Below are 12000 nucleotides of genomic sequence, written 5' to 3'. Positions count from 1 at the left end.
GCCACCACCGCCTGGCAAAAGAAAGCATTTTCAACAATGGTGCTGGTCTAACTGGATGTCAGCATGTAGGAGAGTGCAAAGTGATCCATATCTATCACAAAACTCAAGTCCAAATGGATCAAAGACCTCAACATAAATCCAGATACACTGAACCTGTTAGAAGAGAAAGGGAGGAATAATCTTGAACACATTGGCACTGGAGATAACTTACTGAATGGAACACCAACAGTACAGGCACTAAGATTGACAGTTAATAAATAGGACCTCATGAAACTGAAACAACTCTGGAAGACAAAGGACACTTTCTGTCGACAGGCAGCTGAAATGCAGAAAGACCTAGGCTTTGCTTTCTGTTTTTCTATCCACTAATTTTTATGGTAGAAGTAAATGCTGTCCCCTCTTTATTACCATTATTTTAATTCCAGTGTGACCTCTACAGTGGCCCTAGAAAAACCCAAAATTATGGATTAAAATTGTTCAACACAAAGTAGATGACCATTTTTTTTCAAGGCAAAGATCAGTGCTGTTATATAACATACACAGGACAGTGTTCTAAAGAGAAAACTTAGATTGCCTTGCCAGACTGCCAGAGAAAATCTCCAGGCTGCAGAGCAGGCAGGGACACTCATCTAGAGTCTGGTAGATCTGAGCTGAGATAATCTGAGAGTCAGGCAGCTAGAACTTACAAGAAAACTGAAGAGAAATGCACAGTACAGAGCTGCAGACAGGCCAGTGCTGGCCCACACAAAGCCAGGACAGTTTCTGTCCCCATCTGGCTAAGCAGAAAAAATTCATATTTTATGGCATCAGATTGGAGTTCAGAAATTTTTTCCTGAATAATGGGTGGATCCTTAGGGCTCACTGGCTGTTCAGTCTCACTGACAAATTTGAGGCCAGCCAGATAGTGTCTCAAAACAGGGTAGATGGTATCTGAAGATGGTAGCCAAGGTTGTCCTCGTGCACACACAAAATGAAGACAAGGGCTGGTCCTGATGGTTCATTCCTGTAATCCCAGAACATGGGATCCTGGAGCTAGAAAATGCCTGGGATACAGAGTGAGACCCTCCCTGCAAGAATCTCCACCGCCAAACAAATGCAATGGATTCAAGATTGAGACTTTCTCAGACATTCAGAAGAGTCAGGAATTCACTCGCAAGCAGTATTAGAAAAATGCTAAGGAAATCCTTTAAATTTTGTTTTTTTGTTTTGTTTTGTTTTTTGTTTTGTTTTTGTTTTTGATTTTCGAGACAGAGTTTCTCCGTAGCTTTTGGTTCCTGTCCTGGAACTAGCTCTTGTAGACCAGGCTGGCCTCGAACTCACAGAGATCCGCCTGCCTCTGCCTCGGAGTGCTGGGATTAAAGGCGTGCGCCACCACTGCCCAGCTTGTTTTTTTTTTTAAAAGCCTGTCCTGAAACTCACTCTGTAGACTAGGCTGGCCTGGAACTCACACAGATCTACCTGCCTCTGCCTCCCAAGTGCTGAAATTAAAGGCATGTGCCACCACTTCCAGGCAAAGTTTGTATTCTTTAGCCATGTAGTGGTGACATGCACACCTTTGATCCCAGCACTCAGGAAGCAGAGACAGGCAGATCTGTGTGAGTTCCAGGCCAGCCTAGTCTACAGAGTGAGTTCCAGGATAGTATGCACTACAGAAAGAAACCCTGTCTCAAAAATAAAAAGTATTCTTTGACAGTTTCATGCATGTATATCTTGATCTACCTCCAAATCTTACTTGACAACAATAACATGGGCCAATCAGGAAGAAATGCAAGTGTATTATTAGATTCTTCTATATTTGTCAACTGTTGAATCCTGATAAAATTTTAAAGGCTGAACCAGTGAGTCATGGCTAATATGTCAAAACAGAGATAGAATACTGAATCCAAAATAGAATCCAAAAATAGTAAAGAGAACAAATGGAAACCACATAACAAGCGGATAGATTAAGTCCAACCATGGCTGTATTCATATTAGATGTGAACGGTTTGGAGTATCCAGTTAAGGGCTGGTAGTACAGTTCAGTCTGTAGACTGCTTGACTAGAATGCTCAAAGCCTTTCATGTGGACTCCAGTACCATATAAACTGGCTATAGCGGAATACACCTGTAATCTCAGTGCTCAGGTATTGAATACAGGATCAAAAGTTCAAGGTCATCCTTAGCTACATAGTTTGAGGCCAGGCTAGGCTACATGAAACCCTGTCTCAAACAAGGATGAGGCTGAAGAGACGGTTTAGTGGTTAAGAACACTAGCAGCTCTTCCAGAGGAACTGGGTTCAATTTCCAGCTCCCACATAGCAGTTCACAACTGTGTGTAACTCCAGTTCCAGGGGAACCAATGCCCTCTTCTGGCCTTTACAGGCACTGCATGTATGTGCCACACAGCTATACATGCAGACAAAACACCCACACAAATAAAATAAAAATGATTTTTAAAAATAAAACACTAAGCCGGGCGATGGTGGCACACGCCTTTAATCCCAGCACTCGGGAGGCAGAGGCAGGCGGATCTCTGTGAGTTCGAGACCAGCCTGGTCTACAAAGCTAGTTCCAGGACAGGCTCCAAAGCCACAGAGAAACCCTGTCTCGAAAAACCAAAAAATAAAAAATAAAAATAAAACACTAGCTGGGTGGTGATGGCACATAGCTTAATCCCAGCACTCAGAGGGCAAAAGCAGGTGGATCTCTGAGTTCAAGGCCAGCCTAGTCTACAGAGTGAATCCCATGACAGCCAGGGCTATGCAGAAAAAATATCAAATCATAAGGCAACCATATACTTGGATTCCAGACACTCTATTTTTTATTCTTCAACATTGTATGTGAAGTAATTTAAAGATCTTCTGACCCTGAGCAGTGAGTGTACTGGCCTTAGTTCCTATGCTAATGCCTGCTGAGATCTGTGAGAGAGGCTTTGAGAGTTCATTCTCCCTTTGTTCTGTCTTCCTAAAACATTTCGTTCTGTAGCATATAGACATCCCTTTGCCCACCAAGGAACGTCAAGTGCTGATACACATCAAGAAACCACATTCGAGGGGAGAGATTATTTCAAGGCCTTTGTCTTGGTTGAAGAATAGGGTTGGGCCAGCAGTGGTGGTCTACGCCTTTAATCCCAGCACTTGGGAGCAGAGGCAAATGAATCTCTGTGAGTTTGAGGCCAGCCTGGAGTACAGAGTGAGTACCAGGACAGGCTCCAAAGCTACACAGAGGAGAAAAAAAAGAATAGGGTTGTATAAAGCGTGAAGTTTCTCTCAATCCAAATACACTCAATGACTTTCTAGAAAACACTCCTTTGTATGCAGTTCTATACAAGTATGTACTACCTTGTATTGCAATTTACTAGGTTTTTTGTGTGTACTACACTAAAATATGGAAAACTTGAGTACAGATACTAGTTACTCATCTCCATACCTCTAGAACCTAGCATTGTGTTTAGCTTGTGATGCCACTCACATTTATGATCAGATGAATAAGATGAAACAATAAATTGTCATTACCCCCTGCAAAAATCTGAGGATCCTGGTAGAGCTCCCATGCATCATACCCGTCTGTAATTTGGAAAAAGACAAACATGTAATTGATAGCATATGTGCATATTCCTGTGGTGTGAACCAGGCCAGTATGTAAGTTTGTTTTATATGAGTATGTAGTTGTAAGAAAAGTTTGACAGTTTTCTTTAGCTGCTATACATATTTCTATACGGGCCTTTGGGTCTGCCTCTGATATCAGATCAGGAGCAGCCAAGTATCACTGTCTTCAGAGATACCTCCTATTTCATTGACTGGAAGAAACACAATTTGTTTATGGTGCCCACTTTGGATATCAATTTGGATACAGGTATGTATCTATATTTTGTACTAAAATTTAGAAACACAAAGAATTAGAGAAATGAATATATAAGCAAATGTCTGTGAAAATAGGACCTAGTAATAATACGCTGGTTTAGCCATGCGGTGGTGGCGCACGCCTGTAATCCCAGCACTTGGGAGGCAGAGACAGGCGGATCTCTGTGAGTTCGAGGCCAGCCTGGTCTACCAAGGGAGTTCCAGGACAGGCTCCAAAGCTACAGAGAAACCCTGTCTCGAAAAACCAAAAGAAAAAAAAATAATAATAATACGCTGGTTTAACAAGAGGATGGGATCTGACCACATTTGAGAGTCCACTTAGAACAATGCAGAGTTCTAAGTGTCCCACACAAACTCAGTGAGGGCCTGCTTTGGCACAGAGTCTGACACTTTTCTCTCACTTCCGCTGGTGCCTCCCTGTCTCGTGCTTTTCCCAGGGCCTTTCTTGGAAGGCTTCGGACATACTCTCATTTGTCAGTTTGGGAGCTTCAGAACAGTGGATGAGGGAACAACAACCCTTCTGTACGTGGAAGAGAAATGATTCCTACTGAAATGAATGTTAGTACACAGAAAACTACTTGAAGAAATTAAATGCAACACAAATGCCAGCTGCAAGAGCATTAAACATAGAAAGCTGGCCATGGTACTCATATAGGGTCTAACCATGTTAATTTGGGGTGAGTTGTACTAAACATTGAAAGGTTGGCACCAGTGAGATGGCTCAGTAGGTAAAGGTACCTGCATCCAAGCCCTGACGGCCTGAGTTTTCTCCCTGGGACCACAAGGTAGAAGGGGAGCTCTAGCTTCCACGTTGTCCTCTGGATATGCAAACACATACACATAAGTCGATTAGCATACTTATTAAATTTAGTGATTGGATCAATAAATACAATTGGAGAGTAGGGCTGCAACCATGGCGAAAGTCTTGGAGATTTATGGTTCTGAGCTTGTCTATTTGATGGTCAGCAGAGAAAAGGATGTTCTAGGATTTTCACTAGCATGAAAAGATTGCTGCATCTTAGGATAAGGCAGCATCTTGAAGGTATCTAAGACATTAGCCTCCACAGAAGGGTCTTTGTTCTTGAGAGGACAGTTATCCAGAAGATGGTATGAGAGGAAGCATCCTAGGACAGTCTCTGGAGTAAGCGTTTTGAGAGGAAATGATTTGCAGTCTTAACAGGGGGATGTCATGGGTCTTGACTAGAAGGAAGGCCTAACTGGATTTCTGGGATCTTATTTTACAAAAACAATTGAGATTTGATCTCATTGTAGCCTATACTTGATTGAATCCAGAGTTTCATGTATGCTAGGCAGCACTCTGCCAACTGAGCTACAGCCCTAGCCCTCGTTATCTCTGCCACTTTCATTTTTATTCTTAGACTTTATTGGTTTCCATTGTTTCTACAGTTTACGGTGTCAACCTTGGTCAGTTAACTTTGTAAATGAATAATACAGGAAAACACCCTCATTTCTCACATTCATTTCTTCTTTACCTTTTGAGACAGAGTCACACACTGTCAAACTGTGTGGCATAGGCTTGCTGTAATCAGCTTGCTGTAATCCTCCTTGTACTAGTATTTGGTTTCCCAAGTACTAAGATTATAGGAGCATGCTGCCACACCATGCTCTGTCCTTTAGTTCTTTTTTTTTTTTTTCGAGATAGGGTAGCTCTGTAGACCAGGCTGGTCTCGAACTCACAGAGATCCGCCTGCCTCTGCCTCCCGAGTGCTGGGATTAAAGGCGTGCGCCACCGTCGCCCGGCTTGTCCTTTAGTTCTTAAAGGACAGAACTAAGATCCATAGGGAGATACCCTTCCTTGTGGATATGGGTGTGGAACTACCATTATGGAATTTTAAAGGGTGCATCTAGCATTAAGAACACAGATTTGAAGTTGATCTGTCAAGGTGGACAACTCAGTTCTACCATTCACAAGCTCATACTGGACAAGGCATTTTACCAGACTGTGCCTCTTTTCTTACTTGTAAAATGTTGTAACAATAGGTCTTCCTCAAGAGCGTTATGAAGTCTAAATCTTGAGAAAGGACATTCAAGGAATTTAGCATGGCACCTGGCTTATAGTACGTTACCTGGAACATTATTACTCAAGTTGAAATTTGACCTCTGCCTCTTTGTAGCCAGACCTACCTTAGAAGGCTCACAGGAAGGGGCTTGAGAGACGGCTCGTGGTAAAGAGTATTTGCTGCTCTTGCAGAGGACCTGAGTTCAGTCCTCAGCACTCACACAGTAGCTCACACCTGTCTGTTACTCCCATTCCAGAGGATCTGAGGATCTGACAGCCTCTTCTCATCTCCACAGGCACTGTACACATGTGGTATATATACGCAAATACAAGCAGAACACTGACACATAAAATAAATATTAAAAAAAATTTGGGCTAGAGAGATGGCTCAGTGGTTAAGAGCACTGCCTGTTCTTCCAGATGGCCCGGGTTCGATTCCCAGCACCCACATGGCACGGCAAAACTGTCAGTAACTCCATTTCTAGGGGATGCTTGTTAAATAACTTATTTAAGGAAGGTCCACAAGATGTCCAGGTGTGGTGACCACGCCTTTAATCTCAGCACATTGGAGGCAGAGTAGGTGAATTATCTGAGTTCAAAACCAGCCTGTGTAGTATCCGAGCTACTACTAGTATCATGGTCCTGTAGTACCTGTACTACAGTACTATGCCTGTAGCATACCGCCTGCACTACAGGATGGTTCGCGAGCCAGGCAAGGGCCTGGAGATTGACACACACATACACACAGAGACAGAGAAATGGGTCATCCTTGAATTCCCCAAGAATGCCCCCTTTATTGTGTTCCAGGGCAGCTTATATAGGGATCCTTAATTGATAGCCATGCCCCGGCCAAACCCACCAGAAACCACTTCCCTGCCATCAGGAACTCCTTAGGGTCTTTTGCTCAGAGCAGATGCAAACACAGGAAAATAAGTTGTTTTGATCAGAGCAGCTGCAAGCATAACAAGTTGTTTACAGGAAATTCAGGGTCTGGGGGTCCACAGCCCCCAACAAGCCTGGTTTACATATCAAGTTTCAGGCCCAACAGCAGTACATAGAGCCTTTCTCAAAAGGAAAAAAAAAAATGTTACACAAGAAATAAATGAATTTTTTGTGTAATGCTTCCATAGTAAATGCACAAGGCTGCTATTTCCTTTGTACTTTACATACCTGGCTATTTTAATGTTCTTCATGTAAGTCATTATTATTTTGTTTCCATAAGGTGGGTAGAGGAGCAGATTCGGGAGTGGAACTGACTGTTTGAATGTAGACCTAGTAGTTCCTTCTCAGTCACGATATGGTTCTGTGTCACTCAGGGTATAAGGGGCTTGTTTACCTTATAAATTCTCCTGTTATCTTTTTCTTTAGATTTGGTGATTCCTGATGTGAGTTATCAAGTGGAGCCCAGTGAGGGGAATCAGTCTCAGGATGTGGACTCAGCGGGACCAGCTCTGCTACTTTTCCTATTTGTAGATTTCCACAGTGGATTCCCAGTCCAGCAAGCAGAAGTCTGGGGTATGTTTGGGAAAATACAGCAGCCAGGTTGGGTGTGCCAAGTGCTAAGTGGATAAAGAAAGCACTATATGAATAATGCATATATCTGTCTAAATTAGATAGTTGTGTAATATGTAAAGAATTATCACTGCCTTTCTAGATGAAATCAAGGGAAGAAGCCTGTCTCCGTGCAAGTGCAGTTAGGAGTGCTTTGGTATGTGTCCATCAGGTGCAGAGTAACCTGTTATGAGAAAGGTTCTCCTCCTTCTGGGTAACATGGTGGCTTTAGCTTGTGGAACACAAAACATAAATACCTGAATCACCTAGGCTATTTGAAGATGTACAACTTCCTGGGTCAAGTTAATTTATTATTTTTGCTATATATTGTAGAAATCTAGAATGATTGAAATAAACATTTCTGTCACTTGATTCTCAAGTGATCCTCAGATGTAATAAAATTTGGAAGCCTTTTGAGTGTTTTAATCACATGCTTTAATTCAATGAACCCTAGGAAGTAAGTTTTAAGAGTTGATAACACATTCCTAAACTGAGGAAATGTTGACCCATCCTCATCACCAGCAAACAGAACCTATCTGAAAAAAAAAAATGCAGCTACCAAGAAATTGTACTTAACTCTGTTCTTTTGTGCCTAGAATTCCTTTCTAAGCTCTCTGGTTTTATGTGGATGTAGTCGGCCCCATGTTGGGTGCCGTTCGATGGCAGAGACTGCCTGTTTGTTTCCCAGCCACCCAGACCCAAATAATCACACATAAAACTGTATTAATTACAACTCTGCTTGACCAATAGCTTAAGGGTATTTCTAGCTAGCTCTTACATCTTAAATTAACCCATTTCTAATAATCTGTGTATCATCACGTAGTTGTAGCCTACCAGTGAGGTTCAATCTGGCATACAGCATCTGTCTCCTGCAGCAGCTACATGGCATCTCCCTGACTCTACCTTCTTTTCTCCTCTATCTACTTGGAATTCCTGCCTTGCTGGTAGGCCAATGCAGCTTCTTTATTAACCAATAGAATAAAACATTCAGCAGCATACAGAAGGGAATCCCACATCAAGGAAAGTTACAAGAAATGGCACCTAGACTTGCTTCAGGAAAAATCTATAAGCCTCCTTTTGGGTGCTCCTTTCTCCATGAGCTATGGAGGCTCCACCTTCATTGTGTTCTTCATAGTATGGTGTTGGTTCTCCCTGCACCACAGGTGAAACAAGACTGCCTATAACCCAGATCGGAAGCTCTCAGTGACTGGTGCCAGATTTCATGGCTGTCAAATATGAGATTAATTCTTCCTGTTACCTGCTTACCTTCCAAACCTCTTTTTCCCTTCCTGGTGTGTGCATACCCAGAGGAGGAAGTACTGCTTTCCTGGGATCAAACTATCAACTCAGAAGCCAATGTTCTTTGGTGCCCCTGCTTCATTGATTAAGGCCAAGAGAATGAGAACGAAAAGAGACTCAATGTAGCATGAATAATAAAAACCCAGAGACAGATAGTAGGGTCCAAGCTGAAGAGCAGAAAAGCAAAGTGCCAGCCACTGCCTCTTACCTCATACCTGGGTCATGTACCCACAGACAAACTGAGAAGCGGAGCCGTGGAAAGGACTTGGGGTAGAAGTCAAACAGCTTTCCTTTGTGCTGATTCCAGCTTCCCTCGTGATGTTTAAAAATCAAGTCACAGAAACCGTCTGAGCCTCCCTTCCCAATCTCTAACACGAACTGTTAAACTAGGTAATATCAAAGGCCCTTCAGAGGCTCAATGCCCACCTGAGACCTAAGATCTGTTACTTCCTGGCATTTTTAAAATGCTTGCCAGAGGATAGTTTGAGTCTGACACCATGTTCTAAGTCCTATTTAACATATCCAAAGAACTCAGGTGCCCTAAAAACAGTTTGTATTGTACCAGAACAATCTATATGCCTCTGGTCAGCATGTCTCCACAGGCCTGCAGCTTCTCAGTAACTATATTCAGTTGTAGATTTAAAAATTCGCTGCTGCTGGGAAGTGGTAGCACATGCCTTTAATCCCAGCACCAGGAGGCAGAGGCAGATGGATCTCTGTGAGTTCAAGGCTTAGTCTACAGAGCTAGTTCCAGGACAGCCAGGGCTACACAGAGAAACCCTGTCTCAAAACAACAAGAACAAAAAAACAAAAAAAAAAAAAACACTTAAATATTCACTGCTAAAAAAACAATAATAAAATAAATAAAAATCCAGGTGTGGTGGCACATGCTTTTTTAATTTTTATTTATTCATCTATCTATATATCTATTTATTTTTGAGAAAGGGGTTCTGTCTGTAGCCCTGGAACTGACCCTGTAGACCAGACTGGTCTCAAATTCAGAGATCCGCCTGTCTCTGCTCCCCCCACCTCCCAATGTTGGAACTAAAGGTGTGTGCAACACCACCACTCACCGCGTGACATATATTTTTAAATCAGGCTGTAGATCACTGTGAGTTTGAAGGCATCCTGTCTACATAGTCAGTTCCAGGCTAGCCTGAACTGAATAGTGAGATCCTGTCTCAAAACAAAAATCACTGCCAAGTCTGAAGAGATAGATCTGTGGTTAAGAGCAAGCACTGCTCTTGCAGAGGACCAGAGTCTGGTTCCCAGCACCTATGTACAGTGTCTTACAACTGCCTGTGTCTCAAGTTCCAGGAAGGGGTTTATTTAACACCCTCGTCTGGCCTCTGTGGACACCTGGAGGCATGTATGTATACATACATGCATGCATATATACAGATAAACATGAAGTTTTGAATTTTAAAAAGTAATAATTTTTTTAAAACTCCTTCAAAGTAACCAAAACAAAACCCTCCTTGTTTAGGCCTCTGAAGGAGATACAACGAGGGACAGCAAGGCTAAGTTTGCCCTGTCTTTCCCCATCCTTCCTTCTCCAGAGCTCTGTGTGCTAGGAAACAGATTGTGCAGAATTAGTCTGTGTTCGTGTGTCTTTAAAAAAAAAATCAGTCGGCTGGCCTCCCGCCCACCTTGTCATGGTAACTTCTATGATTAACTCCTTATTTTGCCACAGTGCCAAAAGCATCTGGTGGTAGGAGCAGTTTTAGGAATAATTTTGTTTTGTTTTGTTTTTAATTAAATGTCTGCCTTCAAAAACTTCTCATTTCTTGGGTTCTTCTTGGGTCCAGAGTATATAAAATAGAATCTGCATGCTCCATCACCATGGCAACAGCAGTACTCCCCTTTGAACATTGCGTGTGTGTTTCAGACTGCTTCATTTTACATGATCCCAGTTTATCTAGACAACATATCTGAGAGAACACATAAGAAAACCATTTTCTGCACTGAAGTGAGAAGAGTGAAGTTACCTCATCACTAGCTGGTGATAAAAATAAGAAAATAACCTCAGATCTACGCTCTCTTACTTCTAGTTCCAGATCCCTTTTATTCCATATACAATTTCTCTCTGGAGAGCACTGGGATGTTCCATGATAAGTGTTCCAACTCTTACCTTTTAAAAATGTGCGTGTGTGATATCTATGCGTGAATTCTTCACCTAGGTGTATGTATATCTGCCACCTGGATGCTTAGCATCCTCAGATCAAGTCCGCTGGAACTAGAGTTACAGACAGTTGTGAGTCACCATGTAGGTGATGGGAATCAAACCTGGTCTCTGCAAGAGCAAGTGCCCTCACCTGCTGAGACACCTCTCCAGCCCCACATGGCAGTTTCTGAGTGATGCTAAGCAGAGGTTACTTCATCTGAGATCACCCCCATTTTGCGTATTTTAATTAGTTTGAGACAGGAACTTTTATGTCCCCAGGCAGCCTCAAACTCACTGTATATCTGAGGATGCCCTGGAACTCCTTATCCTCCTGTCTCCATCTCCCAAGTGCTGGATTAGAAGTGTGTGGAAATCAAACCTAGGGCTATTTACATGCTAGGCAAGCATTCTACCAACCGAGCAACATCTTAAACATCTTAAACCCATCTTAAACATCTCACCCCATCTTAACCGGTCTGACATTCACAATTCCCAGGGTAATTTCTGTAAGTTTTAGCCTTTCCTTTAGTACAGAACATTGGAAAGAAATGACACCCTGCAGACAACTGGAGGCTCACTTAACAGTGATGCTCAAGTAGGAATGGAAGAGGTTAGACACTCCTAAGAGGCTTCCTTTTCCTTCGGAAGGTACCACTATCGTTGTTCGTAGAATGGATTAAGCATTTATTTTTTCAAAAACAATGTGACTCATTTAATTTTCCTAAGCTTGCTTTCATTTGCCAGTGGGGCTTCAGAGGGGCTTTCTCTAAAAATCGGGGTGGAGAAGTGGAAGTAGCTTCTTCGGGAGCACTACCCCAGCCCCAACACAGAGCACGTGGACAGAGGTCCTCACTCATGGCTCCCACCATTGTCATCCACCCTCTTAGGACTCCACACTTTGCTCACAGCTCATCTCAGTGCCATCCTCTCAGAGAGCCGCAGCACCGTGCAAGAGTCCATCCAGTCAGCTGTGGACCAGGTCTTGGAGCGATATCACCAGGCTGCCCAGGTAATAAATTACAACCTGGGAGTGCACAGGCTCCCTCGATGTGCCCTCCATTCTGCCACCTTGGTGAGGTCCCAGTGCTGCAATTGGACAGGGACTTAAGCTTTCTTTTTTTTTTT

The 12000-nt window shown here is 42.8% G+C and overlaps 1 protein-coding gene across 1 annotated transcript in view; it reads left to right on the top strand.

The window, feature by feature from the left end:
• Positions 1–12000, top strand: part of C8H11orf80 (chromosome 8 C11orf80 homolog) — a 112415-nt gene that overhangs the window by 86725 nt on the left and 13690 nt on the right. The window contains 3 exon segments of the mRNA XM_013347785.2: positions 3686–3833; positions 7230–7376; positions 11763–11884. Of these exon segments, the coding sequence (XP_013203239.1) occupies positions 3686–3833; positions 7230–7376; positions 11763–11884 (417 nt within the window).

Source organism: Microtus ochrogaster, chromosome 8, assembly GCF_000317375.1.
Source record: "Microtus ochrogaster isolate Prairie Vole_2 chromosome 8, MicOch1.0, whole genome shotgun sequence".
Taxonomy (NCBI): domain Eukaryota; kingdom Metazoa; phylum Chordata; class Mammalia; order Rodentia; family Cricetidae; genus Microtus; species Microtus ochrogaster.
Note: the sequence above shows the minus strand (reverse complement) of the source record. Positions and strands in the feature narration are given on the sequence as shown.